Here is a 26381-nt window from a genome sequence, read left to right as displayed (position 1 = left end):
TAAAGCGTGGAATGCCATTCCATCCAGCATTAAACGCCTCTCCAACATTGCATCAGCTCTAAAACGACATATACTAGCGGAACAGTACAACGCACCTATACTAGTCAAATGTCTTTATGTGCACATGTAGAAATTTGATTTTTGTGACGAATCCTTAACTATAGCCATCGGCAAAGGATCCAGTTGGTTACATCAACTTTAACTTTGTGTATCTTTTCTGTGGAATAATAAAGAAAAACAAAGCCACACAGCTTCCTCACAAGCGTAGCAGTTCAAGAAAATCCGGCCACATAATATACGTGCCCATGCATTGTATACCTACCAGGCCAATGCGAAAACGTAAATTCGGAGCCTTGGGCGCCCTTCGTAATGTGCGACATCTTTAGGGCTGCGTAGGCTGACGTGGGTAGCGCTCGGTGCCGTCATGCCAACATCGGTTCTGAGGCCAAGCTTCTTATGAGTACTCTCTACGGGCGGGGACTGTGGAGTGCGCTAATACTATCAATGCCACTTCTGTTTGTTTCCCTTCTTAGCACCGGAGGAGGGCTAAGTCACAGGGAGCTCATTTATAGACCTTAGATTTAAGCAATTATTTCACTGTTTAGGCTTACACGTCGAATACATTCTGCGTTTAAAATTTCTCGCCAACTAGTGATGCTTGCAAAATTTTCACTCGGCATCTGCAGCCGACGCTACTGCTTCCAGGTGCAGAGCACATGCCTTTGCCAAGTCACGCGAAAAGAAGTAGAAGACGACGTCGATCGCATCTGGCGCAACTGAGGGCAACAACAAGACTTTCATTTCCAAGACAAAGAGACCGGCTGGCGCGAGCATGATTGTGGTGAGTCCTTGTGGTGCACTCTTTGTTGCCAGAATATGGGGCGAAATTTAGTGCACAGTGCGCTTCTACGAAACGGACGCCTATTGAGAACACACGATTCGGCTACGACCACTGCAGCGGAGCTAGTGATGGGCAGAAAAGAAAGCAATGCTTCCCTTTTTATTTGTGCAGCGTGCGGCCATAGAACTCACCGTTTTGGGGCGCTTGGCTGCAGTCAGAAAAGGTCGACAGCTGCGAATCCGCACACACACTTGATCGCATGCACTGGTTTAAGAATTGTCACCTGGCACCTCGGTATGTGAAACTGCTCGCTTTCCTGGACCGAAGAAAAATCATGAGTGATGCATTATTGTGAGGATGCTTTACCATGTTCATCATGGTCACAAACTGCTTGTCCGACCCTGTTTTGATTTGGTTCCACTCCATTCTATTTTCTAAGGTTCTAAAGTCAGCTGACAAGAGTCCTATGAATACTGAAAAAACCTCCGTCCTCTATACGTCTTTTATGTTGCTTTCCTGCTACCTCTTGGCCTTTACAGGTTTCGATTTGCTGCACAAACCTGCCTATAACGTGGCTCCGGACTATTGCCGGATTCTGCGTGGTAAGGCTGTGTGTTCTTATCAGCAGACACTTATCACACTTTCTTTCAGCCCCCGCTTTGTCGAACGGAACAGCAGGTACAATACTGACCAAATACCCGTATCTATCACCACTGTTAAATAGTGAGTACGAGTGCAGTGTGGGGTCTTCACGAAACATTAATGAACGTGAGTTTACCAGCTATGTGCCCCTCAGTCACCTTCACACTAATCTAGCTGACGTGCTCGATATTAGCCAGGGATGCCCCCGCCTCACCAGCTACTAGCCTGCTTGGATTCAGCATGTCAAGTATTCACACTTCCAACTTTCAAGTAGCAGCTTCTGCAGCCTTGAAGAAGAACTAAGTCTGGTAAGAAAGCGCTGCCTCGGTGAACACCACGGCCACCAGCAAAGACTGCTTTACTTGAGCTGCAAAGCACACACTAGTTAGTTGAATTTGGTTCACAAAGCTCTTTTCTCTTAACGAAGACGTTTATTGCGACACTGAGGTAGGTAGCGTTGTGAACGTAGTTCCCGTGTTTTCGTCAATAAACCTTTTGCATCTGCGCGATACGTCGCATGGTACCTGAACCACTGCTGCCGGGGGACAAAAGATCTGGATACAGTTTTAGGTCTACACCCGGACATTTTCCCACGAAGCTTTGTGCAGAGGCGGAGAAACTTCTCGCCGGTAAATTTTCGGCTAAAATTGGATAAAGGCTAGCACGCAGTTAACATGTTAAAAACAAGGCGTTGGAAGAGAGCTTATGAAACGTACGCTGTACACGTTTCGGACAACAAATTTTAGCATTACTGGATTTACTATAAATGACAACTAGAACTGTGTTAATAATTAATAATTGGTTTTTGGGGAAGGAAATGGCGCAGTATCTGTCTCACATATCGGCGGACACCTGAACCGTGCCGTAAGGGAAGGGATAAAGGACGGAGCGAAAGAAGAAAGGAAGAAAGAGGTACAGTAGTGGAGGGCTCCGGAATGATTTCGACCACCTGGGGATCTTTAACGTGCACTGCCATCGCACAGCACACGGGCGCCTCCATAAAAACGAAGACGCCGCGGTCGGGTTCGAACCCGGGAACTCCGGATCAGTAGCCGAGAGCTGTGTTTAGTGGTGCTTTTTAACCTCCGCAACGCTAGCAGTGAAGCCTGACGTCACAATTTCTACGAACTTATCGGAAGAAGCCGTCTGTCTGCTTATTTCACGGGGATATTTTGCCACTGTTATTATCTAGTAGAATTGATTTAATTAAAAATCATTAGCAAGTTCTCAAAAGGCTAGGTGTCTGCGACAAAGGGAACTCTACGATGCGCGGCAGTCGCTCTAACGCATCAGCGAAAAGCTTTTCTGAAAGGCATGATATTCGTGCTCTGCACAAGTCTTCAGTGGCGCCATCTTTGTTTATCGCAGTATTTCTTTTCCTTGTTATTTTTTAATTTTTGTTAATTTTGCCAGAGGATCATATGCCCTCAAACACCACGGAAAGTTATGAACAAGAACCACGCGTCGTCGACACCATAGCCTCTGCACGCATAGCCCAAGCATTTGCTGTTCATCCAACACGACTAGATCTTTCCTTTTGCATGTATTTTTTTTTTCACTGTGGCAGCATACAGTACAGTTCTCTGTCCGTCTGAAGCCCCTCCGCACCCCCCCCCCCCCCTTCCTAATGAAGCATCAGTTGCGAGTCGGCGCTCGTCCCTTCCCTTTTCGTTAGTGTCGCATTTGCCATTCTTGAGCAGTTGATAATGAAAATGCCTTTTCCACATGCGAGCCTGCACCCGTCCTCCAGCCACTAGCCTCCGCCTCAACCTCCACCAACCTTAACCCTCCAGAAAGCCTCCACCCACCCATCTATCCATCTCCATCTACCAGAGGACCCGCACAAAAGAAAACGAAAAAGTGACTCCGAAATCAAATATAATTAAAGACGCAATGGGAGGGCGATAAATGTAAAAGCGTAATTATCGACCGCTACCTCTAACGCAGATATGTCGCGTCATATCGTAAGCTTGCCTGTACATTTTTTTTTTCTACAGCGACAGCTGCTATGCGCCCGTTCTTGGGTTTCGCGTCGTAGTAGCAGTCGCGTGTTGTAGTCGAAGGCGTAATCGGTGGGCGTATTGCCATGGGAACCACTCGGAGGGTGGTTAGCGTGGAAGGAGGAGGGTATAACGTAAGTGGAGGGATACAGTGTGCCCGCGACCGAAATGAGGGCATGGTGACAGCGCAAAAAGGCGTAACCGGTGTGTGGTTGCCATGGAACTAGTCGGCTAGTAGTAAACCTGGGAAGAGGAAGAGTGTTACCATGGAAGGAAAGGGCTATGGCGTGAGCGTAGAAAGGCGTAACAGGGGGGTGGTTACCACAAGAACCGTCCGGAAGGTGGTTACCGAGGACGACTACATGGTGTGGCGAGAGCGAAGGAATCCTCAACCGGACGATAGTTACCGTGGAATGGGGGTATGGCGGGAGCTTAAGAGAGGCAGCCGGTGCGTGGTTGCCGCTGCAGACACCCGGAGGGTATTTATCCTGTAAGGGGGGGGGGGGGTTACCATGGGATGAGGAGAGTATGGCGAGAGCGTAAGAAGGTGCAGCCGGTCGGTGGTTCAAGTGGACCACCCGGAGAGTAGTTACTCTCGAAGGAGGCGAAAGATTACCGTGGAATGAGAAAGGTATAGCGAAAGTGTAGGAAGGCGTCACTGGGAGGTGGTTGTGTTGTCATGAACACCTGAAACAAATAATACACTTCTATGCTCAGCAGAGGACCCACAATCACGAGCGAAAGTTGGCGAGCCCTTCCCGGCGACTTCTTCATGCTCGCACCCTCCTCCGTCGCTCGCACCTGCGTATACAAGTTGAGAGATGGTCATTGGTTATATTCTTTCATACGTCAGGCAGCTACCAAGGCGGCGTCCAGTAAGCCGCGTAGCTCCGGCAGGACTCAGGAAGCTGCGCCTCCAGGCCTCCAGAGGTGGGGCCGGCGGAGGAGCGCCGACCTTCCAGCGTGCAAAAAGGGACGATAGAAGAAGGAAAGGCGCGAAGACGCTGAAATTCAAAATTTGACTACAGATAACTCAGCTTCTACAAGGCGCGTTAAAAAAATTCATGCTGGGCAATATTCCTGAAGCGGAGTGCTTTACCATTCGAGGCATACCGCAGCTTTATTAGAGCCCCTTTAAGGTGCAAGCGGAGAATGGTTGCCATGGGAACCACCCGGAAGGTAGATCCCCAGGAAGGAGAAACGTATAGCGATAACGTAGGAATGCGTAACCGGAGGTACTTGCCAGGGGGGTAACCGTAGAAGAAGGAGGTGGAGTATGGCGAGAACACAGGAATGTAGCACGGTCCATGTGGGGCAGCTGCTGCGAAACCTGTTGCCCGAGAGGAGGGTCATCGGTGGTGCCGCTCGCGTAGAGCGGAGGACTGCAGAGGGTATAATCGAAAAGCGAGTATGTGGGGAAAAGTATAAAAACAGCTCTCTGAACTACACAAAAAAAGTCTCTCACGTATTCTCTACCTGAACATATAGTTAACATATAAAAGCCCTAACATCTGTTGCTTAATGTCGCGTTACACAGTGGCAACCGTCCTGTCACTTTTTTTAATCGCCCAGTTTATATTTTCGCTTCTTCACTACATATGGACACCTCCTCCGTCAATCAGCTCTTCACCATTTCATCCGCAGCTCTTCAATGGCGCCACGATCGGAGAGTGCGTGTACAGCCTGGTCGAGGAGCGTGACTTTCCAATCACCCTGAAACCCTTTCCCACGTACTCCAAGGCCATTGGTGAGCGAGAGCACAGACGTGACTTGGCTATGGCGAAGAGATCGCACAGCTAGCATAAACGTTCCGCACTTAAGCTTCTGGCACACGTGTACAAAGTGTCTATGTAATCTGTCAGCAATGATAGAATTATCTGTGCATTAGCTATACGAGACACACAGGCTGTTCTTTAACAACATGCTGATGTTGCAAATTCCATGAGACAAACTGTACGTACCTGAACCGCGAGCAAGGGATTAGCTGAGTGACCCAGTAAATCATTCACTCGTTATGATCAGGTGCTAGCTGCTTACTGGAGCAATCTATCGATTATACGGTGAATACGTGAGTTGTGTAATAGAAGAAACGTTTTCTCATGCCGTTGACGTTTTCTCACGCCGTTGAGTTTGGTTCAGGCCTCCAAGTTGCCACTCAGTATAACCAAACATCTTCCGGTCGCAGAATGTTCCAGGCCTTTCCTGGTAATCATTTAGGTCTTCTAAAATATATTTCACTTTGCAGCGCTTTCATCATCCGCGATTAATTTATCATAGTTCATTTTGTTAGAAACCTGTCTTTTAACTATTTTTCTGGCTCGAGTAAGCACACGTGCATATTAGGCTAGGCTGGGCTGCGCATTCGAAAACAGCTGCCTGTGTGAAATGCGCCAAGAGGAACGCTACTTTCCGGGCAGTTATGTAATGTTCGGGGAATTTTTGTTCCCTTTCTATTGAATTTTAGGTTTAGAATTTGGCGAAAATAGGATTTTCATGGTCTTTAGGGAAAGTTTCGTGTTCTTTTTCTAAATTGCTGGCCCTGTTCAAAACTGTTGCAGGGAAAAAGAGTTAGAAATGGGGAATTTTGCTTTTTTTCTGTGGCATGGAACAACAATTGCTGTGGCACAGCCCTGTATAAGTATCGTAAGTATCACTGTGGGGATAATGTTGATCTCCAAAGTATGTAAGAACGCACATGAACTTTGTAACGCTGGCGCTCACGGCGCTGGTGAAGGACTCTCTTCTTTGTTGTGCTTATGGGTCTTTTTTTCTTCTTTTATATATGATAACAACAGAAAATTATCTTTCGCAACAGTAAACGGCTTCACACTTACAACCGTCGGAGTTGTCGCGACGGCTTAAATAACCCCTTCCCAATCGGATCGCTTTCGATTTATCCCGTGACAGCAGTGTGCTTTTCTTTTCTTTTCTCTCTCCCTAATTCAGCGTTTAACAACAATAAATAATGAGCCTGGAATGTATGCAAAAACGTGCGAAACGACACCGGGTTTTTAACTCGGGCAGCCAGACTAGCGGTTCATAGAGAGATTTAGCATACCATCACCGTGTACCGTATACCGCCAGTTGCCAACAGCTCATGCACAGATGGACGCTAGACGTAAATGGTATACGGTAACACTGTGCTAAAGCTCTCTAATTATGGCACTTCCTTTTGTCTAAACCAGCCCGTCACCTCCCGCGGGGCAGGAGGAGCTGGCCCGTGTGGGAACAGTTAACTCTCCGTTGAAGGCTTTCATCTTGCTTTCTTTTTTTTCGTGTGGCTAAGCGAACACGCCCAGCGAGTCATATGAACCATGAGCACGCAAAAACGAGAGACAAATGTCATCCAGTGTGCCTCATCCGAGGTGTACGAAGATCTACATGTTCGAACATGTAAATTGTTTCTCATGGATTCCTCGCACCGTTGTAAAGTAAGGGATCCCAGGCTCGACGTCAGTGGTCAAAGGCAGTGTTCGGTACCCCGTCAGCGTAATCTTTATTCAACACGTCTAAACTGCACATATCGCTCTTGTGTGGACCAATGCCACTGTAGCTGGTTCGGCATTAACGTATTCCAGACTTAAAGCAGTAACGCCGAGGCTTCCTAGGATGGCGTGAATTCATCTTTGAATTCATAAGCGCAAGGCTCTTCCACATCCTCTCGCCATCCTAATGTAGCCTTCGGAGATGCCAGTTCATCGGCCCGACGCTCGTCTAAGCTGCCCTGTCTGGAACTACCAGAACAATGTGCGAATAAAGAGGGGGGGGGGGGGCTTGATGTAACAATGCCTTCGCGAATATGATTAAATTCCTGTCCCACTCGTTGTCCATGCACGCACGAACCCTCATGTCATAATTAAAATTAGTGCCATCTGTGCTAAAGAAATAAAAAGTTCACAAGCACCACGACGTGAACGCTGTCATTTTCTATAGTATCTTTTACCAATGAACTCAAGGTGTTCATTGGTAAAAAATACTAGAAAAAAATCTCTCCGGCAAGGCTATAATAATGAGTGAAAATATCGGTGTTCCTACACGTCTGGAGGAACTCTGTCATTGTAAAACGCGGACGAAACCGCAGCGTCACGCCGTATTAATTTCGTTCGCGGTGAAACAGTAACGACACCGACGTGTTCTCTGCTACCAGCGGCATAAGATCGTACTTTGCAGATACCGCTACCACACGGGTGTTCACCATTGCATACATCGTGATTTCCGCGCTTGCTGTTGGAGCGGACCTGGTCCTTCTGGTGCACGTCAGGAGGGTGCGTATCCCGGGGTGTCGGCCTTCGCCTTTGGCGTGTTCGCGTAACGCATTCAGCGCTTTGACGCCTTGTATCCCCACTTTGTCAGTCTTCCGTTGGCTTTGAGTTGAGGGAAAATTGGAGGGAGCCGTCACCTACCCAGAAGGTACAGACGCTTATCCGCCCACTTAAGAGCCAACGTAAAAAAGACTCGCCTCTGGGCGAACTTGGCAGAGTACGACGTGTGAGGTAATTCCAGCATTTCGTCTCCTGGCCCCACCCTCCAAAGAAAGCGGGCGGCTGGTGAGCAGAACATTAAGCTGGAATACCCAGCAGAAGTTGGCCGATATAGAGCGAGCGACGTGCAGTCGTACTTTAGCCTCAGTTGTGTGACGCATGGTCGTTTAACGGCGACCAAAGGTTGCCCTAGATCTCTGAAGAAAGCGACATGCGGAGCTCATATATATATATATATATATATATATATATATATATATATATATATATATATATATATATATATATATATATATATATATATATATATATATATATATATATATATATATATATATATATATATATATATATATATATATATATTCGAATCCCAATCCCACAGACGGCATGTGATTTCCTTTATTCTACTTTCTGAGAAACTGTCTCCCGTTTAAAACGACTGCGCACTTGATTTTCTTCTCTATTCAACACCATCGCAAAAAAAAAAAAACAGAACATTCCTCAGTGTTTCCTTTCCTTCAAAGTTTCTTTCGTGTGGGTGTCTTAACTAGCCCCTCATCTCCCTGTTCTTGATGATTGCTCAGCTGTAGGCGAATTATCGCTCCTGCCAGTTCGGAATGCGTTAGGCACATACAATCCCCACTTCTCGCGTTACGTAACTTTAAAGTGAGTATACTGCTACAATAAGTGCCGCTAGTCATGGAGCAATGAGTGCATTAAAAGCTCTTAAGAGATCAATGTCATTCAGGTGTGCATCATTAGAGGTGTACGAAGATCTAGATGTCAGTGCAAGTCGATTGTTTCTTACGGATTATTTTATTTAACCGGCTGTGCAACGTCTCTCGTATTTGATTAGTCGAAATGGTGCTAACGGCAATTTCTTTTACTTTTCTGCTTTTTGCCAGCTTTGTAATTTCATGTACGGTTTTTCCACCACTCTGGTCTGCGGAGGGAAATGACAGAAGTCTTGCAAGATATTTTTAAATATCCCCAATTATTTCTCTGCAGATGTTTTGTTATTAGTTTTAGACTTATTAGCGCAATGTAAGCCCTTTATCAAACTTCATTACCTAGTACTGCGTATATCCTTTTGTAACAACCGCAACATAGAGTAAATGTTTATCACGGCTGAATTTAAAATGAGCATACAAATAAAAAGAGACTATATTTATTAGAATAATATGCATCACTGATCACCAGATTACTTGCCGGAAGTGAAGGTGGCCGCAGGTGATAAAAGAACGCTTTGACTCGACAGCCTGGAACGCTCCTTATTGTGACGCGGTCACTCTTGTGCATCCTGAATATGTAATCAGGGAGTAATTACTCATTATCACTTACCCAAGTGCAAGGTACACGAATTTGACGGGCTATCTTGCTGTCGAATTCCTTTGCGAGCGTTGTGAGAGAAATAATCGGAAAGCAGGTTTTGCTAAACACCGCTAAGGTGCTTGAAAATCTTTATTCAGGCCTATGACGGATGCAACTCTATCCTTGCGGTTTCATTGTTTAACTTGGAAGAGCTGTAAGCGCAACCGTAAGCTCCAAAAAAAGATTTCTTACGAGGCCCCGCCAGCATGAAAAGCAGTGGCGTCAAATTGGTACGTACCTTATCTGGTGTGAATGACACGCGTTTACAATTTTCACGGTACTACATTTTACTGATTGTGGCTAAAGAAGCCGTGTGATTGGATGAATTATTGTTTATAAGTGAATATTACCTGAGACGATATTAAAAAAATGGCTTTATTCAGTTACACGTGTGGGATGTCGTTTCTGCTGAAGAACGAATCCCAACATAAAAACGTAACAACTGTTTATTCGATTAGCGACGGCAGCGGACGAGCATACCAACGCTACGCTCGTCTCGGTAGCGGAAGGAATAAAAGCGGCCCTTCCCAGCCGGGCAGCCTGTTTTTGTAGCCACCGTCGGTGACGCATGCCTCGGCTGACGCAGCGGTGGCGCTGGGTTTTATCGGTACGCAGTACAGCGTGTGGTCGTGTTACGCTGTTCCGGATGATAACAAGGTGGAGGCCGCGCGGAAATATGCGCAGAGTGTGTCTCCACACACGCATCAGGTCGTCTAATGTCCTTTCAAAGCGTTGATTTCGACGTACTGCTGACGCATCGTGGTTGCTGTTATGCGCGGCGCGTCTCACACCGAGGATGTTATGTGGTCCCTCACTCTCCGCAATGTTGACTCGTGTTATTACACTTGATGAACGGAATTAATTGGCTATGAACTGCAATGTCCGGGACCAACACGCTCGCCCCCGCCTTTCTTGTTCCAGCAACCAGTGAAGGCACTGCGCGTGTTCCTGTACTGGAACGTCTTCCACTTCTGCGCGGACCTCTTCATAATATCAGCCTTCTTTGTAGCCGTCCTCAACAAGGTAGGCACTCGTGCACACGTGTAGCCTTGGACAAAAGTCTCGGTGCCACAGTGTTTGCCTTTCTACTACGTAGCAGAGTGCTTGTCTCGCAGCAATGGAGCTCTAAAACTAAATAGAGTGAGAATTACCTTTTTACTTACGTTTTAAAAAAATTGGCCTTTAGGGGTGGACCTTTAGGCCTCCGCAGTCGCTATCAGCAGCAGCCGAACTGAGTACACTACAGGCCAAAAGCCGCTCCCATATTTCTCCAAATCCCTGTCCTGTGCCACCTGCTGCCATCTTCTCCTCGAAAGCTATATACGTACAGTCGCATACCACCCAACACCGAAACGGCAAATGCCTCTGAACGGAGGCCCTCCAGCCAATATGGCGTTGCCTAAATGTCGTGACGTCGCGGTTAATATCGTTAATCCAAAGTTAATCCCCTATCACTTCCCAGCACCCCGCGATCTCAGGCTGACATCTGCATAACCATGACGTCACCACAACCGGCCGGCGCCATTGGCTAGAAAGCTGCCTTTCAGGGGCCTTTGCCGCTTTGCCCTTGAGCGATATCGCCTATATCCTAACTCGTCCACTTCATTCTCTGCCGCCCTAACGAAGCACCGGTTATAAAATTAAAGCGAGTTGGTGACGATCCGTTTTAATGAAAGAAGCGAAAAAAACAAGAGGACCAAAAGGAAGCAAGACGCACTACAGCCACTTACTCTCAACTAACTTTGTTTGCCGCGGTTCACTTTTCTTGTACTCATGGGTGAGTGTAATTGCAAAGAAAAGTTTTCAAACCTACGTGAAAAACTCAACAAACAAGCCACAGTGAAGTGAACTCGTGTCGACGAATGCATCCTGTTAGAACGATAGGTTTGCCGAGGAACTTGCCCCGGTTTTTTTGGTGATATGTGATTCGACCACCTCCCACGTTTTCTGATCGATGTGTTTGCAAAGCACTCTAGCTGCACTGAATATTAAGTCGCGTTCCTTGCAGGCGAGACTGTGGACTGTAAGGCGCTCATCTTTTCGACATTGTAGCTGCGTTCGCAACGACTTATGCTTACGCATCTTCCAGTCTGCCCTATGTACTGGGCGCCGCATGTTAAGGCGATCTCATACACGACAGCTTCGGTATACAATGAGCAGAGCTCTCTTTATGGCGTATATTGCAGCCGTTATGCGTAAGACGATTCGGTGTCTCGAGTTTACGATGCACGGGTGAGCAGATGCGGGTCAGTTTCGAGGGAGTGGACAAAATGTGATCAACCTGATACCGCTTCGCCGCGTTCTTCAGACATAGTGAGAGGCGATGAAGATAAGGAATGGATGTGAACGCCTTCCTTTTACGACTTCCTGGGCTGGTTGTGACTGCTTTCAATTTAACCCTTGAGCCATTTCTCAGGAGATGCGGGCTGCAGCAGGATCCAAGAAAAAAATAAAGCAGTTGGTAACAATAGACCATGGTAGGCGGCTTCCTGCGTTACTCCACTGACCAATCACAACAGTAAACGAAATCACTTTTTTAATGTTTCACTATATCAAACAAGCCGGAGGAGTCAGAATTTTTGAGCTTATAATTTTTTCTTGCGATTAGCTTCTTGTTTCAGCAATAAAAAAAAGTTTAGACAAAGGACAACTTTTTTGTCGTGGAGGGATCCTCTGCGGTGGTCCTGAAGGTGGGCGGAGCTTCACTGCGGACTTAAGTTGTATCCTACTATAGCAGTTGTTGCGGGTAGCCTGCGTCTACTAATCTACTGACCTGGGCTCTGAAGCTATTATTCACTAGTTGGAAACGCGGTTTCTTCAGGGAATTCTTGAGACATGACCTGGTTGTTCTTAGGTGTTTTGGAATGTCTCGAGCTAAAAACTGGGGATCTTGATCTGATGATCAAGATGATCTTGTGTTGCGGCGCTTATGATTTGCTTTCAGCTTTGTCTTTATGTCTAAAAACTGAAGAAAAAAAAGCGTTCCTTGGCGGTCTCGAATGTAAACTACAGTTTAAAGCCGCATGCCTTAATAACTTTCAGGATGTTGCTCATCTTGGTACTGAAACACGAATGACCAGCAACAAGGTAATCAGCAACAAATCTGAATGTTTTATGGTGGAGCCCATTACATCCCAAGTTCCAGTGACCTATCCTCATAGCTAAAAAAAATTTGGTTATTATAATCAGGCTATGCTAGACCCAATGCAGGCTACCACTTTTTTGGTGCACATTTGTCATTTCCAGCCTGCAAAAGTGAAACGTAGATGTAAACAGAGTAGTTGTAGGAAACTCTGTTGGAACGCCCCACTTGTTTGTGAAGGCGGGCTCGTCGTTGATCTCCACGATACAGTTGCGTATACACTCTCCAAAAAGCCGTCTTGAGGCAGAGATAAGTGCAAATGCTCGACGTCTACACTGAAGGCCTTGCAGGTTGCCGGCTTCTTGTCGGTGTATTTTCTGAGCTCGGTGTAATCAGAGCGTCGTCAGTATAGACTCGATAAGTAATGCTGCAGGCTAAGGAGAGAGGGTAAAACACGACCTTTTGTTACTTATCGCCCATCGGCCCCTGACATTTAATTACGCTATCTATAATATCAAGTTGATGCTTACTTGTTATGACCCGTCACATGTGCACTGCAATTGAGTTTAGGATCGATTAGACTGAACCCGCCTGAGCGGAGAAAAAGAATTGACTGGCCGTTTAGCACTGCTAAGAACGAAATCTCGTGCGAAAGCACAGTTTTTTGCAGGTGGACACCACCACCACGCACCTGAAAGCGCGATTTAAGTGTCCACTGACCCAGGGAGCCAGTTATGCGCGTCTTCAACTTTTTCATCGTCAATGCCAGTTTACCCAATGTACGCCGGCGGCCTATGCTGCAGTGCCGCGTTTCTGCAGCAATGTTGTCAATGCCAGCACGTATTCCTCTAGTGTCGTGTTCCTGCCCCAGCGTTGTCCACGCCAACGCATGCAGCGCACATCTTTCTGACACTACCGTCACGCACTATCGGCACGTAGCTCAAGGCGCGAATATAAGTTTGATAGTAGCGTTAGTTGATGAAGACGATGTGCAGTGCACTGAGCGAGAGTGTATTGCAGTTTAACACGAGGCGTGATCGGGTGCGGTGATAGCCTATATAGTGCTTTCGTGCATTGGTCAGCGAAGCTCATCTATCTGTACGTACCACCGCGGGTTCGAATCTCAGTCGCGGCAATATTCTATTTATTTATTGATTTCCCAAGGTCACCTCAAAATCAAACATCGCACACCTCGCGAAGTAGCGCTGTCGCACTGAAATTGCGAAGTGAGCCTCGGTGAACGAGAAAACGCTCGAAAATTCCGAACGCCGGATTTTGCAAAACTGTGCAGCTCAATCAACCTGGTGTCATAGATTAACGCGTCTTTAGTTATTGCAATCGTTTATTGATCTTGCGAGGTTTAGGAAGTTTTGCGCCTGTTATTTTAGCCGCAGGCCACATGTGGGGCAAAACGTGACGTTGTGATGATCTGGTTGGACTACAGCAAATCTAGCGGTCTTATTCCTCGCTCTAAAGCTCTACCCCTGTTCTCTCTAAGATATTCTGACGTACGGAAGGGGAACGATGAATGCCGACTAGCGCGTAGAACACGCGAAGAAAGCTCTGCAGAGAAAATGCAGCGCCGGTGACATCAAGTGTTTGTGATCCAAGAGGCGTCGTCCAGTCGTCCAAGATGCGTAAACGCAAGCCTTCGCGAACTAAGCCACAATGTCGAAAACAAGCACACTGATTCACGCCTTGCAGCCCACTTTCTTGAGTGCAAGGAGTACTAGCCAAGATTTTATAAAGCAAGAGTTATCTACACTTAGATCAGATAACGCGGAAGATGGTAGAATAGTGCCATACGAACAGCCGGTACACGTATACTGTACGCGCATCAGTAAACATACCATTGTTTTGCCAAAGGTAAGGAAGTTGCATTCTCGACACGAGTTTATTACACTGTTGCTTGTTTGTTGCGTTTTTAACGTATGTTTCAAAAGTTTTCCTTCCTTCTTTTCCGATTAGAGCCGCCCATAAGTACAAGAAGTTTGCACCATGGTGAATAAAGTTAGTTGAGAGGGAGTCCGTGCTCTTAGTGCATCTTGCTTTCTTTCGGTCCTCGTGTTATTTTTTCGCCCTGTTTTCATGAAAATAGACTGTCCACGTATACGTTCTCTTCTTATTATGTGCACTGCGCATGCCAATTTCTTCTTGATTTTAGCTAGGATAACATTAACTTCACACTTGTTCCCTGGTATAATGTCCTCTCTTTTTCTTCTTAGGGTTACAACTATCATTTTCGTTTCTGTTCGCTTCACTATCCTCAACTTAATTTCAAGCAGTTTAGTTGCCCTCCTTTTTGGCGCCCCGTAGGATCCACCTTGAGAATATATACACACGACTTAAAAGCAAAGGATAACAATTTTGGCCGAGGCTGTCTCTCCTATTTGCTGCTCAGTGGCACGCTCAGCGTTGGAAAGGTTCAACTTGGTCGATGCTCAACCACTCTACTTAAGTCTTTAGCTGAAAAATCGTCCGCCTGTCCACATTCTGCGGGCCCCAGTGCTCCGGACCTCTTGATTGGACTTACTGCCTAGCCTTCTTCGCCGCTGTGTCCATAAGCATGTGCCTGCACTTATTACAACGATAGATGCACACGAGCAATTTGTGTGGAGTAAATACTGCTGTATGCCACAACTGAAAACGCCCGAGTTTACGTGCATGTCAATAAGAGCGCTATCCTCGAATGGCCCTGGGAATGAACACTCAACAGAGAGCACCATCAGCTGTTATGTGGTGTCCATAGGCATGCATGACACAACTGTACCTGTCTGTCGTTTCGTCGCCAAAGGGAAAGAAAACAAGAGAATTTTTTTCGGAAACATTATGTTCATAAGAGCTGTAACTTTTATCAAAAAAAGCTCGGAGACCTATTTGCTGTTCCGCGTCGCGAAGAAGTGGTAGCGATAGCTGCCGGAGCCGCTTCGAGAGGATTCACCCCTAATCCCGCGTTTCTATTGCGGCCCACCTGGACAGCGTTAGCGTTCTCTTGCGGCAGCTGGTGAATGTTCAGACCATCAAGTCCCGGTCATGCAGCTGCCCCTTAGTATATTCCAATTGGCCGAATGATGACGGCAGCAAATTTTTATGTCTAAAGTGCATGTGCGGCCAAAGAGCGCCATGGCACAATGTTGTCTTGTTCTACTCAAGGTGCGGTCAACGACCAATTTCCCAAGCATTTCACCTTTTACTAGCCGAGCACCAGACCAGGGGAAAGCTTGTACCTAATGTATCCCCGGGGGGCACCCGGCGGCACTGGGGATCGAGCCCTGCACCTCCCGCATGCGAGGTGGGCGTTCAAACCACTAGGCTAAAAATTGGCCGAATGCATTCGGCGGCATATCTAGTTGGAGTATATTATCGACACATCGTCGCACCAGCACGAATTTGCTCGAAAGTGGAAGGTTGACGGAAATCGCAGTGGAGAAAAGAACGAAGACACTGGAAGGAACGCAGATTCCTCTCCCAATTTCTCTTACATTGGGCACTCTTCTATGTCGACGAATCCAGCATGATTCAGCCATCACCCTGGTTATAATGTCGTTGCCGTAAAGACCTGCCTGTCGAGAGTTCAGCGCCCGTCCTGTCTTGTGTGTTCCCTCTTGTTCTCTCTTTTTTTGCTGTGGTTTCCGTCAATTAGCTGTGCACCAACTAGTCCAGACAAAAGTCCTTATTCAACGTAGAAGGTTGGACAGCCGCCGCCAAAGCTCACTGGCAGATTGTCTTTTTATTCTGCTTCCGTGTCAATTATATTCTAGGTAAAAATGATTACACTACTAATTTCACACTGACGAACATGACAAACTAAAAAAAGAAACGCTGTCCCCTGCATTCGCCTTGGTTTCGGTGACTGTTGGGTTCCTTCAAAGGTGCGTACATCATAACGAGCTCGTACTGTTCCAACTCTTTTCTACGCAAGTCTGAGGCAGAATCCTATCCCGTTGGAAGCCATTTCCGCACTGACCTAGTTGTGGAGCAACCACGTTTTATGCCGTAGGTTGTGACTTCGGGCATCGTTGTAACCGTGAATTCACCGGTTTTCTGCTCTTTATCCGCGCTCTACGGTCAAGTGCTCGTTTATCCCTAGAGTGAGATGCCTATAGAAGAGATGGCGATGCCTGTGCAGAACCTTGACGTCTCTATCAAGACAGCGCCCCTTTCAATGGTATCCGTCGTATGATTAAGGGTGACATAACATTTTTCAATTGCGAATATTTAACGCAGCTGTACTGCTTTTCTCTACATAGCACTTTGGCCGGCCTCAGATTCAATTGTAGTTGCTTCCTTGTTTGAATCATTCGAACACCACAGCAGCTAGTAGATCACCTTCGTATAAAGAGAGATGAAGGCGTTTTAACACAGACCACTGGAACTTACGCAGTTGAGCAGTATTCTTTACCCTAGAAAAGAGTGCCTCCACCAAGCTACTAGAGCGGTGTGTTGAGGCTGTTATTACACGCTCCTTTGCTGTCAAAAGGGAAAGGAGAGGTCGGCAGACCTTCAAATTGGTTCGAACACCGGTGGCTTCACAGTTGTATTGGAGTATCGCTGACTGTCATGGCAAATTTTGACAGTCAGCCCTCTTTTTTTTTTGTCTTCTTGCAGTACAATGCTGACAAAGCCATTCATTCGTCACCTCCACACATTTTCGTGGCGACAGCGCTTCGTGTAAGTATGCCAGGGGCTCGAGATCTGGACGCTTGCCGTGCGTTCACCATTGGGATATTAAGCGCGCCTCGTTTAGAGCGCCAGCCTATAGCCTCCTTTGCAGCTGCGCTAATCTCAATAAGCAATGAGTCAGTTAATACACTTTATATGAAAATGGCTGCCTACGATCTGTGCAGCGGAAGTAAAGGGGTGATGGTTATGGGAGCCACTGTTTGAAACTATGAATAACGTCAGCACCGCGCACTTCCTGCGGCAATTCCCGGCCTCTGCACTTGTCCGCGAGCACTATACCTACAGGCACATCTCATACCTGCACTTATGCAGGCGGAAGCCTCAGGCTAAGCAACACCACCGTTCACTCGAAAGCGGGAATCACCGGCTCGGTCTTGACGTGAAGACCTTGAATCGAGTGGCGGGAAAACTTCAGTGCGCTAGCACTCAAGCCCACATTCACGAAAAAAAAGCCTTTTGTCGTGGTCCCTCTGGCAGGTGGCAACCTGCCTTCCGGGTTATGGGCAACCTGTCCTTGTGTGTGTGTGTATGTATACTTATGTAGGTAGCCTTGTGTTATTTTCATTTTGTTACACCCGAAAATGTGATTACTACGCAGTTAACAGGTGTTTCACAACTGCCACAATTGGCAGGTTGGGATGACGTCACAAGGTAACATCACCTATGTAGCAGGTGCACCACCTGCTTTTTCGCTCACAACGCCGCCGCCACCGACGACAATGCCGACGACACCAGATTTTAACGCGATAGCATTATAGCTCTCGTTGTGCTGTTAACCCGGCGTCGTCGTCGGCGGCGTTGTGAGCGAAAAATCCCAAGAGAAGCAACCTAGGGGGGGGGGGGGGGGGTCTAGGTCACGTGACCATGCGGTGTCATCACAACTTGGCCACCGGGTTGTGAGCAAACTGCCCACCATAAAAGGTCGCAGTTCAAGTAATGATAGGTCAGGAGAGGTTGCGCTGCAAGAGCAACCTGGGTCGCCCAAGCCAAACCGGTGGCAGCACCTGCCATCGTAGGGCATTGGCGCATCGCTCAACCGCTGCACCACTGCGCCACGAGTGGTACGAAGACTCCCAGCTATCTAAGAATGCAAAGTAGAGAATGACCAATTCCGCATATATGGGCATTGACTTCCACTACGGCACCTCTTCCTTTCTTCTTTCACTCCCTTCTTATCCCTTCCTTTACGGTGCGGTACGGGTGTCCGCCGAGATAAGTGAGACAGTTATTGCGTCATTTCCTTTCCTCAAAGCCAATTACTTACTTACTAACCCACTAACGCTTTAACGTCGTACCCTTAAGGCGGAGCTTAAGGGCCAGTTTTTCCTGCAGAACGGTAGCCGTGACTGATATGCATGTGTAGAATGCCTGTAATAAACAGTGTTTTATGTATCCACTGTGCTTGATCCATGCCATGCAAACACACACAACACACATAATACACTTGATATACCAGTTTAATCATATAGCAATATCACGAATAAAAAAGCATAACCCTGATAGACAATGCAAAACCAAGATAAACGATGAAAATAAATGGCCACACAGTGCAGATGCACCTAATTCTCATTTGGCCTAATTACGCAAATCGACCACCACTTTTTCAATCCAATTTTCGCTGAAATAAATTCGTCCTTTTTTTCTGCTGTACTAACATCAATGCAGCGCGAATTTGTCACAGAACTGATTTGTGCTCAGAACGACAGTTGATTGGAGTTGATCTCCGTGTCCCTTTAATACGAAGGTGATCGCTTTGGGCCTAAACAGTCTCAGAAAATGGCTCTCAATAAATTTGCAGTATATATATATATATATATATATATATATATATATATATATATATATATATATATATATATATATATATATCAGGGATGGTAAAGGACGCCGCCTCACGAATATCCGCCAGGAAACCTTTTTAATGCTTTTTGAGGAAGATTAGTTATATGCCTTTCCGTCTCCTCTCGTCAATTTTCGCGCACCAAATGTCGACGTTCCGCCAGCCCCTCCCTCACCTCTGCCGGCTGCCGACGCGCGCGGAGTGGCTATGGCCGTGGTAGCTGCTTGACGTCTGAAAAAATTTGGCGCGGCGAACCAATGAAAAACCTCCAGCTTCTAACGTCACTTCCACGACGTGACGTCGTATGCAAGGTTTCGTGCGAAAGCCCGGCACCACGCGTCGCCACGACGCGTGGGGCCGAAGTCTCGAAAGCGGCATGAACGCTCGGTGGCCTGTACTCCACATAATGCAAGCACTTTAAAGCCAAGCTCGAACACCCTTTCCTGTGGCCCTTTAATCTTCCTGGAATAATGAAGTCTTCCTTAGTTATTATTGCAACAAGACTAGAAAAACTACATGAGCACAGATGGCGCCTCGGCTGGTGGTGATGCTGATAGTGGTTTTTTAATTAAAATAATAGCAAAAAGGAAGGAAAAGATTTTTGCTAGCCCTGGCATCTGCCATCGATACTGAATCACCTGAGCTGGGGAAGCGGAAATAAAGGATAGCAGGCAGAATGGAGAAATGAAATGAAAGAGGTGAGGGGACAGGAATAGAGGATAGGGGGAGAAGTAGTATATACAAACTATTTACACAATAAGAAATGTGTCCAGGTTGTGCGCTCTCAATTCAGCACTGTGGCTTTTGTCAACAATCAAGTGTCCATCACACCAGGATAAGTTTGTCGGTCTTGGTCTGCTGAAGGGAATACTGCTTGTCACCGCGCATCGCAAAACGCCTGAAAGACGTTCAATTCGTGCTTATGCGCACTGTACAGCCGGAACGTTTTGGGTACATTTCGCAAATATGCTTCTTGGAGAAGGTCTAAGAAGGTCCAACTGCCTCAGTGAGACCTAAAATGATATCATGCTTACTATTTTCTGCTATAAACAACCGTCCTAGATAGATAATCACAGTCTTTCGTTCGCATGCTGACACACCAGGTTAAATGCGAGAAAAATGTGCCGCGTCACGCTTTCTTTTGGCTCGTCTTGCAGCTATCGATACTGTGCAGCGTGTACCAGACGTACAGCCTGTACACGGCGTACCCCGGCTATCGCGACTCCATCTGAGGCCACGTCTGGTGCTGCGGATGTCATTCGCCAGCACAGCACCGCCATCTGCCATTGCAGGAAGCATTTCCCTTCTTAGAACATCGTGCGCGTCGCCAGAAGGAATTGTTTGGTGCTGTCAAACATGTATTATCAGCGTAATTAAATAGAACCTCCTCGCGCGTTATGCACTATAGTGCCTAATTATTGCATGCATCTTGTATTCGTCGCGTATGTAGTCGATAATATTATTAGTGCTAAATTAGTTTTGGCTGTGAATTTTGGCTCAAAGTGCGCAGCGATACCTTTCAAGGGGTTCGGATTCTGTTTAATGGGCGTGTGCGGGGAGTCGCTCTGGCAACAGCAACGTGCAGCCTTTGTCAAAAGTTTGGAGACCAAATGGGTTTGCTTCAGAGCCACACCGTGTGGTTCGTAATGCATCTCCAGCGTTCGAACTTTCCTGAACGTAAGAGGATTTCTGGCCCTGCTTCCTCCATTGGGTAGCACATCTAGAAACGCTACAGGAGTCCCAGTACAAGGCTTCGAAGCAAACCCCCTGGGCTTCAAACTTTCGACAAAGACTGTGCTTCTAATCCACACGTAACGAAACGGCGCAGCTCAGCTGGCAGTGGCTCATCGTTTAACCGCTGAACCACTGCGCCAGGTGGGGTATGAGAACTCCCAGGAATCTATGAATGTAGAGAATGGCCTCCTGCATGCATGTGAATTAATCCATTACGCTATCGTGTCATACCGTTAATCCGGAGCTGGAGTGTGTCTCCAAATTTTCGAACCGCATGCAACGCGTATTCCTACAAGAGAGGGAAAGCTTCTAAAATTTAGTTTTAATTAATAATGGCAATGGCATGGGTATCTGGAAACAGTATTGGACGCTGTCATGCGCGTAGGACACGAAAATACTGATTTCCGCAAAAATACATTGGTGCGGCTAAATGAGGCCGTGATTCAAAATGGCGAAGGTTTATGGTTTATGGAGGTCTGACGTCCCGAAGAGACTCGGGATATGAGGGACGCCGTGGTGAAGGTCTCCGGAAATTTCGACCACCTTGGTTATTTTAATGTGCACTGACATCGCACGATACACGGGCCTCTAGAATTTCGCCTCCATCGAAATTCGACCGCCGCGGCCAGGATGAACCCGCGTCTTTCGGGCCAGCAGTCGAGCGCCATAACCACTGAGCCACCGCGGCCGCCGGTGCAAAATAGCGAAAATGTCGTCACCATAACAAAGGAATCTGTATCGAGGCGTCCTATAAAATGTCATTCTTCTGGTTAATTCTCGTGGAGACGAAGGAGACGCTCTAGGCTTCACTTTTAGCGCAATTAAGTCACGTCTGATTATTCCCACAAATGTCACTGATCAGGCACTAATAATACAAGCCCATGAGATACCGAGACTGGCAAAATACAGATATCTCGGGGTATAGGTAAATGAAGGACAGGTATACAAGGAAAGGCACGAGCAGACTGTTAGGGAGAAAGGGCCAAGAGATACTTCGATAGTAAAGCATGCATAATGAAGGCACAGAAAGTATGAAATATTGGGAGGTGTTTGGAAAGGAATAATGGTGTCAGGGCTTACTTTTGTGAATGCGCTTTTGTGCCTAAGGTCTGAAGATTAATCGGGACTAAAAACCTGTTGGATGATTATCGCTGGGGGCTTACGGCGAAAGCACAAATGAGGCCGTACAGGAGGACACGGGCTGGCATGCATTGTTCGAAGCAAGGACGCCTGCAGAGTAAAATATTATGCGAAAACGCCTGAGAATCCGCCGCGGTAGCTAAGTGATTACGGTGCTTTGCTGCTGACCCGAAAGACGCGAGTTCGATAGCGGCTGTCGCGTTTCGATGGAAGCAAAATGCTAGAGGTTTGTGTGCTGTGCGACGTTGGCTGCACTTTAAAGAAACTCAAGCTCAAGTGGTCGGAATTACCCGAAGCCTTCCATTACGGCGTCCCTAATAGCCTGAGTCGCATTGGAACGTTAAACCTTCTAAACCAACCAAACCAAGAACGCCTGAGGAAATTGGATGAAAGGAGGTGGCAGCTAAGGTATTTAAATACTTATACAGAAAGAGCGTTGACTGCCAGTGGTGAAACTAATCAGTAAGTATGAAGGAAACAAAGGCAGAGAAATGAAGAGCTTTAGACAACAGGTAAAAAGCCCTGAAGGCAAGAACTGGATTAATTCAATAGCAACGAAGCAGACTACAGCTATATAGAAATTGTAGAAGACAAATCGGGAAGGAATCGTTCCGCAATAATTACTCGAGAGGCAGCGAATCACTCTTTGAAGCAAGATCAAGGTGTCTGAGAACGCGACGCTGCAAAAAGAAATTTAACCAATGAGATGACACATGTGCATTGTGTGCTATATCTGCAGAAACGATTCAACACGTTATACTAGAATGCCGAAATATCCACCTGCAGGATTTAGATGCAGGCACCGTCACTGTCCTTGAGGCTCTAGGGTTTAGAAATAACAAAGATAATGTGAATGAAACTGCGCTATATAGAAGTTAGCACAACGCGATTGTAAGATTGTGGGCTCAGAAGCAGCCTATTGACACTAGGTTACAAGTTCAGTATTATATATTGTATGTATAGAAAAATGGCGATTTAAAGGTAAAACTTTTAAGTTTGACAGATTGACAGGCTCCGCCTTAAGGGTATGACGCAATAGCGTTAATAGGTTAATTCTCATTTGTGCAGAATTTGTCATTATCTACATTCATAGGTCCCTGGAAGCCTTCGTACCACCCCTGGCGCAGTGGTGCAGAGGTTAAGCGGTAAGACACTGCTCTGCGATAGTAGGTGCTGCCGCCGGTGGGCCTTGTGCGACCCAGATTGGTCTTGTCGGGCGACCGATCATTAATTTAACTGCCGCCTGTCACGGTACGGTTCGTAGTCTGCTCACAATCCGGTGGGCAGGTTGGGATGACGTCACAAGACTACGTGGCCTTGCACGCCCACCTGCCTCCTAGGTTGCTTCTCTGGGGATCATTCGGGGATTTTTCGCATACGGTCAATGTCGCCGACGACGCCGATGATGACACCGGAATTTTTGCGACACGAGCTCCTCAACTCTATCGCGTTAAAAAGCCGAGCATGAGGGTAACTTGCACCACCCCGTTTCGAAAAGGGCGCTCCTAACTTTCATCAATCCATCCATGTAAGGTACTTCGATGGGCCTGTGAGGCGCAGACATCGAGGCACTCTGTGAAGATAATCACCATTAATATTCTATCGCACAGCTTCTTGCACTGCCATGGAATTTAAGCCACCGCGGTGGTTCAGTGGCTATGCCATTCGGCTGTTGAGCACGCAGATACGGGATCGAATCTCGGCCGAGGCAGCTGCATTTCGATGAAGAGCGCTTTTGGTGCACGGATATGCTCAGAGTTTATGAATGCCTTTTTGCCTGTCACAATGGAAGTTGTTGATCTGGGTCCTCGGTACCACAGGTATTACTGGTAATACCTACCATTACCAGGTTTCGGTGGTAATACCTGTGGGATTTACATCTGGGTACCGGCGCCAAGCCCCTGTTCAGCGAGGGGGCTTATATCCATAAACAGTGAAATCTCGGCGTCTTCATCAGCCCTTCCCTGAACTAGACGTGGAGCAAACTCGCCTGATCATAGAGGTCTAAGCAAATACCCTGGTGCGATATATCCTGCCCCTATCAATACCCCTGAGCCCTCCTGGCCGAAACTGCCTCTTCCCATATTCCAGGCTCGAGCGTTGTCCTTCACAATGCCCGGTGACATTATCGGTCTTATGTCTCCCTAATCTCCTCTCCTCTCCTGATGTGCCTGGTCATTTCAACTAAAAGACCAGCTGGCCATTACGCTAGTCACTGCATTTATCTTAGTCTAATTCAGGCCTTCGCAGGTTTCCAAACAGCGTTTTCGAGAGGACTAAACACTAAACGTCATCATACACCAGAAAACGGTGCTATCCTCAATACCTTTAAGGTCACTTTCATTTCCCTTTATAAATGCGACACGTATTAACACCATAGTCGGTCAAATATCTCCGGATTTCAGTTCGTAGTTAATGAAAAATAATTGATCAGGCCTCGTGGCCTCAACTCCGAAATGCAATCACAAGGGTCTGTCCATTTACAAGCACCCACGACTTGGCGCCAGTTCCCAGTGCCGACGTTTCGCTCAGGGCCTGTCACGCCTGGCCTTGCCGGGGCACCTCAGACGTGATCCGAGCGTGTTCTTCATGTGCTTGATGCTCATCTTGCTCTCGACGGAGCCGGCGGTCCCCCTGGCGCACTCGACCGCGGTGTCGGGCGGCAGGCCGCGCAAAGCGACCAAGGATGCGAACACCAGGCACGCGGCTGTGGCGAACGCCACGTCCTCACGGCCGATGCTCTTGAGAACCAGGGCGCTGGAGGCGCAGATGGCTCCCACGCGCCCAAAGGCAAAGGTCAAGCCAGCGGCGCTAGTTCTCACGGCGGTAGGGAACAGCTCCAGGACGTAGACGAAAAATACGAAGCCGCCCGTGTAGTAGAAGCCTACGTCGAGCAATATTAGTAGCTCGTTGATCGCCGATGGATTCACGACCGTGACGCTGAGGAGGCACTGAAGTCCAAACAGCACCACGAACCACGCCATGATTACTGTGAGCATGGAGAACTTCATGATGAACAGATGCATGACTGCGTAGCCCGAGACGTTGGCGATAAACGACAGAAACGGACGCCAGGGTGTTTTCAGTGACGGCGCTGAAAAAAAGGCGACGTACGTAGCGAAAGTGCAGGTGAAAGAACAGCCGCACATTGTAAGCGTACGTAATCGGATGGGGAAGTCGCCGAACAGTTCTTGAATGATGGCGCGACGACGGAGAGCATTTTTCTTCGCACATCTATTCAGCTTCTCCACGAGGCACGCAGTGCTGGGTAAGGGAAAGTGGTTCGTTTTGGCCGCTGTCAACATTGCAGCTTCGACCGCCTTGTGCCGGGAATTTGCGATTAGCCAGCGTGGTGACTCGTCGACTAAGAAGGCAGCCGGGAGCAAGAGTACGCCGGGCAGGATGAAAACAACTTGCTTCACCTCCCAGTCCAGCTTCACGGGGATCATGGCGACGTACCAGAGGTCGCCCAACACGAGCCCGATTACCCCTGCGACGACAATGCGGAGTGGCCGGTGGTCGTGGGTGCTGACCTCGAACAGTACCACGCCGGTCATCTCCATGGCAACCGTAGAGCTGCCGGAAGTGAAGAACTTGGCTGTGGCATGCTCGGTGTAGTTCCTGGAAAGGCAGCTTCCTACCGCGGAGACCAAGAGAATCGCCAGCGATAGAACGAGGACAGGCGCTCTGCCGGCGTAGTCGGCGGTAAGTCCTGCTACCAGTGCAAACACGGCGGCCCCAGTGGTTTGAATCATAATCATGAGGGAGGTGAGCGGTTGCCTTTGGCAAACCAAATTCCACTCACTCACTACGGTGGTCTTCGCCCAGTCGTTATCGTACTCCCACTGCTGGCACGGCACTCCCGTCGAGCTGTTCTGTCCGTTCGAATGCTCGTCGTAGATGCGGCATGGGTCTGACGTCCTGTTGGCCGGTGAAGGGACGACGGCGTCTGTCGAGTCGTTCAAAGAAAATTTGAACTGCCACGGCTGCTTGCACCAGAATTCCACATCTCCCGAGATCAGTGAAAACACAAAGGAGTGAGAGCTCGCCACGAAAGCAGCGATCGCACATATGAGCATCAGCCGGCTCTGGTAGAACCCATGTCCGAAGGCGTCACGACAATCAAAAGACTCGCTGGTTAGCAAGTCCTTGGACTCCAGACGGGAAGTGGAGAGAAGGTGCATCTCATATATGACGCTGAATGGCGGGTTTTTCCCTTGCGGCTTTTCCAGAGCGTTTCAGGTGGACCGGGAATAAACCGAGCGAACAGCCTCACGAACAGCTTCTTCTACTTCTTGTTCTTCTAGCGTTGCCTGTTCGCTCGGCTGAAACCCATTTTCAGTGAAGCTGCCATTGGAAGAACAGGGATGTGCTGCTGCTGCTGCTGCCCAGAGACCGCCGTTGCATACTCCTCAATAGCGTAAATTATGAAAAATAATGAGGGAAACTGCAATGACCACGTATCTTACGTTTCAGTGTCTGCGTGCGAGACGGGAGTGCTGTTTCAAAGCGACCTCAGGGTAATCGCATTAGTTTTTGTTTACATGAGCGCCGAGATCAGCAT

At 47.6% G+C, this 26381-nt stretch overlaps 2 protein-coding genes across 2 annotated transcripts; one reads left to right on the top strand and one right to left on the bottom strand.

Moving 5' to 3' along the window:
• The first annotated feature begins 832 nt into the window (after positions 1-832).
• LOC144123951 (uncharacterized) lies at positions 833-20305 on the top strand. The gene is made up of 6 exons (XM_077656657.1): positions 833-841; positions 5128-5230; positions 7654-7748; positions 10260-10361; positions 17029-17091; positions 20101-20305. Exons 1-6 carry the CDS (start codon positions 833-835, stop codon positions 20173-20175), a joined length of 447 nt encoding a protein of 148 aa, XP_077512783.1. The 3' UTR covers positions 20176-20305.
• A 4040-nt stretch (positions 20306-24345) lies between these two features.
• On the bottom strand, positions 24346-26001 carry LOC144123950 (solute carrier family 22 member 4-like). Its single transcript, XM_077656656.1, has one exon. It carries the CDS (start codon positions 25999-26001, stop codon positions 24346-24348), a length of 1656 nt encoding a protein of 551 aa, XP_077512782.1.
• Positions 26002-26381: the final 380 nt, after the last annotated feature.

Source organism: Amblyomma americanum, chromosome 3, assembly GCF_052857255.1.
Source record: "Amblyomma americanum isolate KBUSLIRL-KWMA chromosome 3, ASM5285725v1, whole genome shotgun sequence".
NCBI classification, from domain to species: domain Eukaryota; kingdom Metazoa; phylum Arthropoda; class Arachnida; order Ixodida; family Ixodidae; genus Amblyomma; species Amblyomma americanum.
The sequence above is the reverse complement of the archived record's forward strand: the minus strand, read 5'-3'. Positions and strand labels throughout refer to the sequence as shown.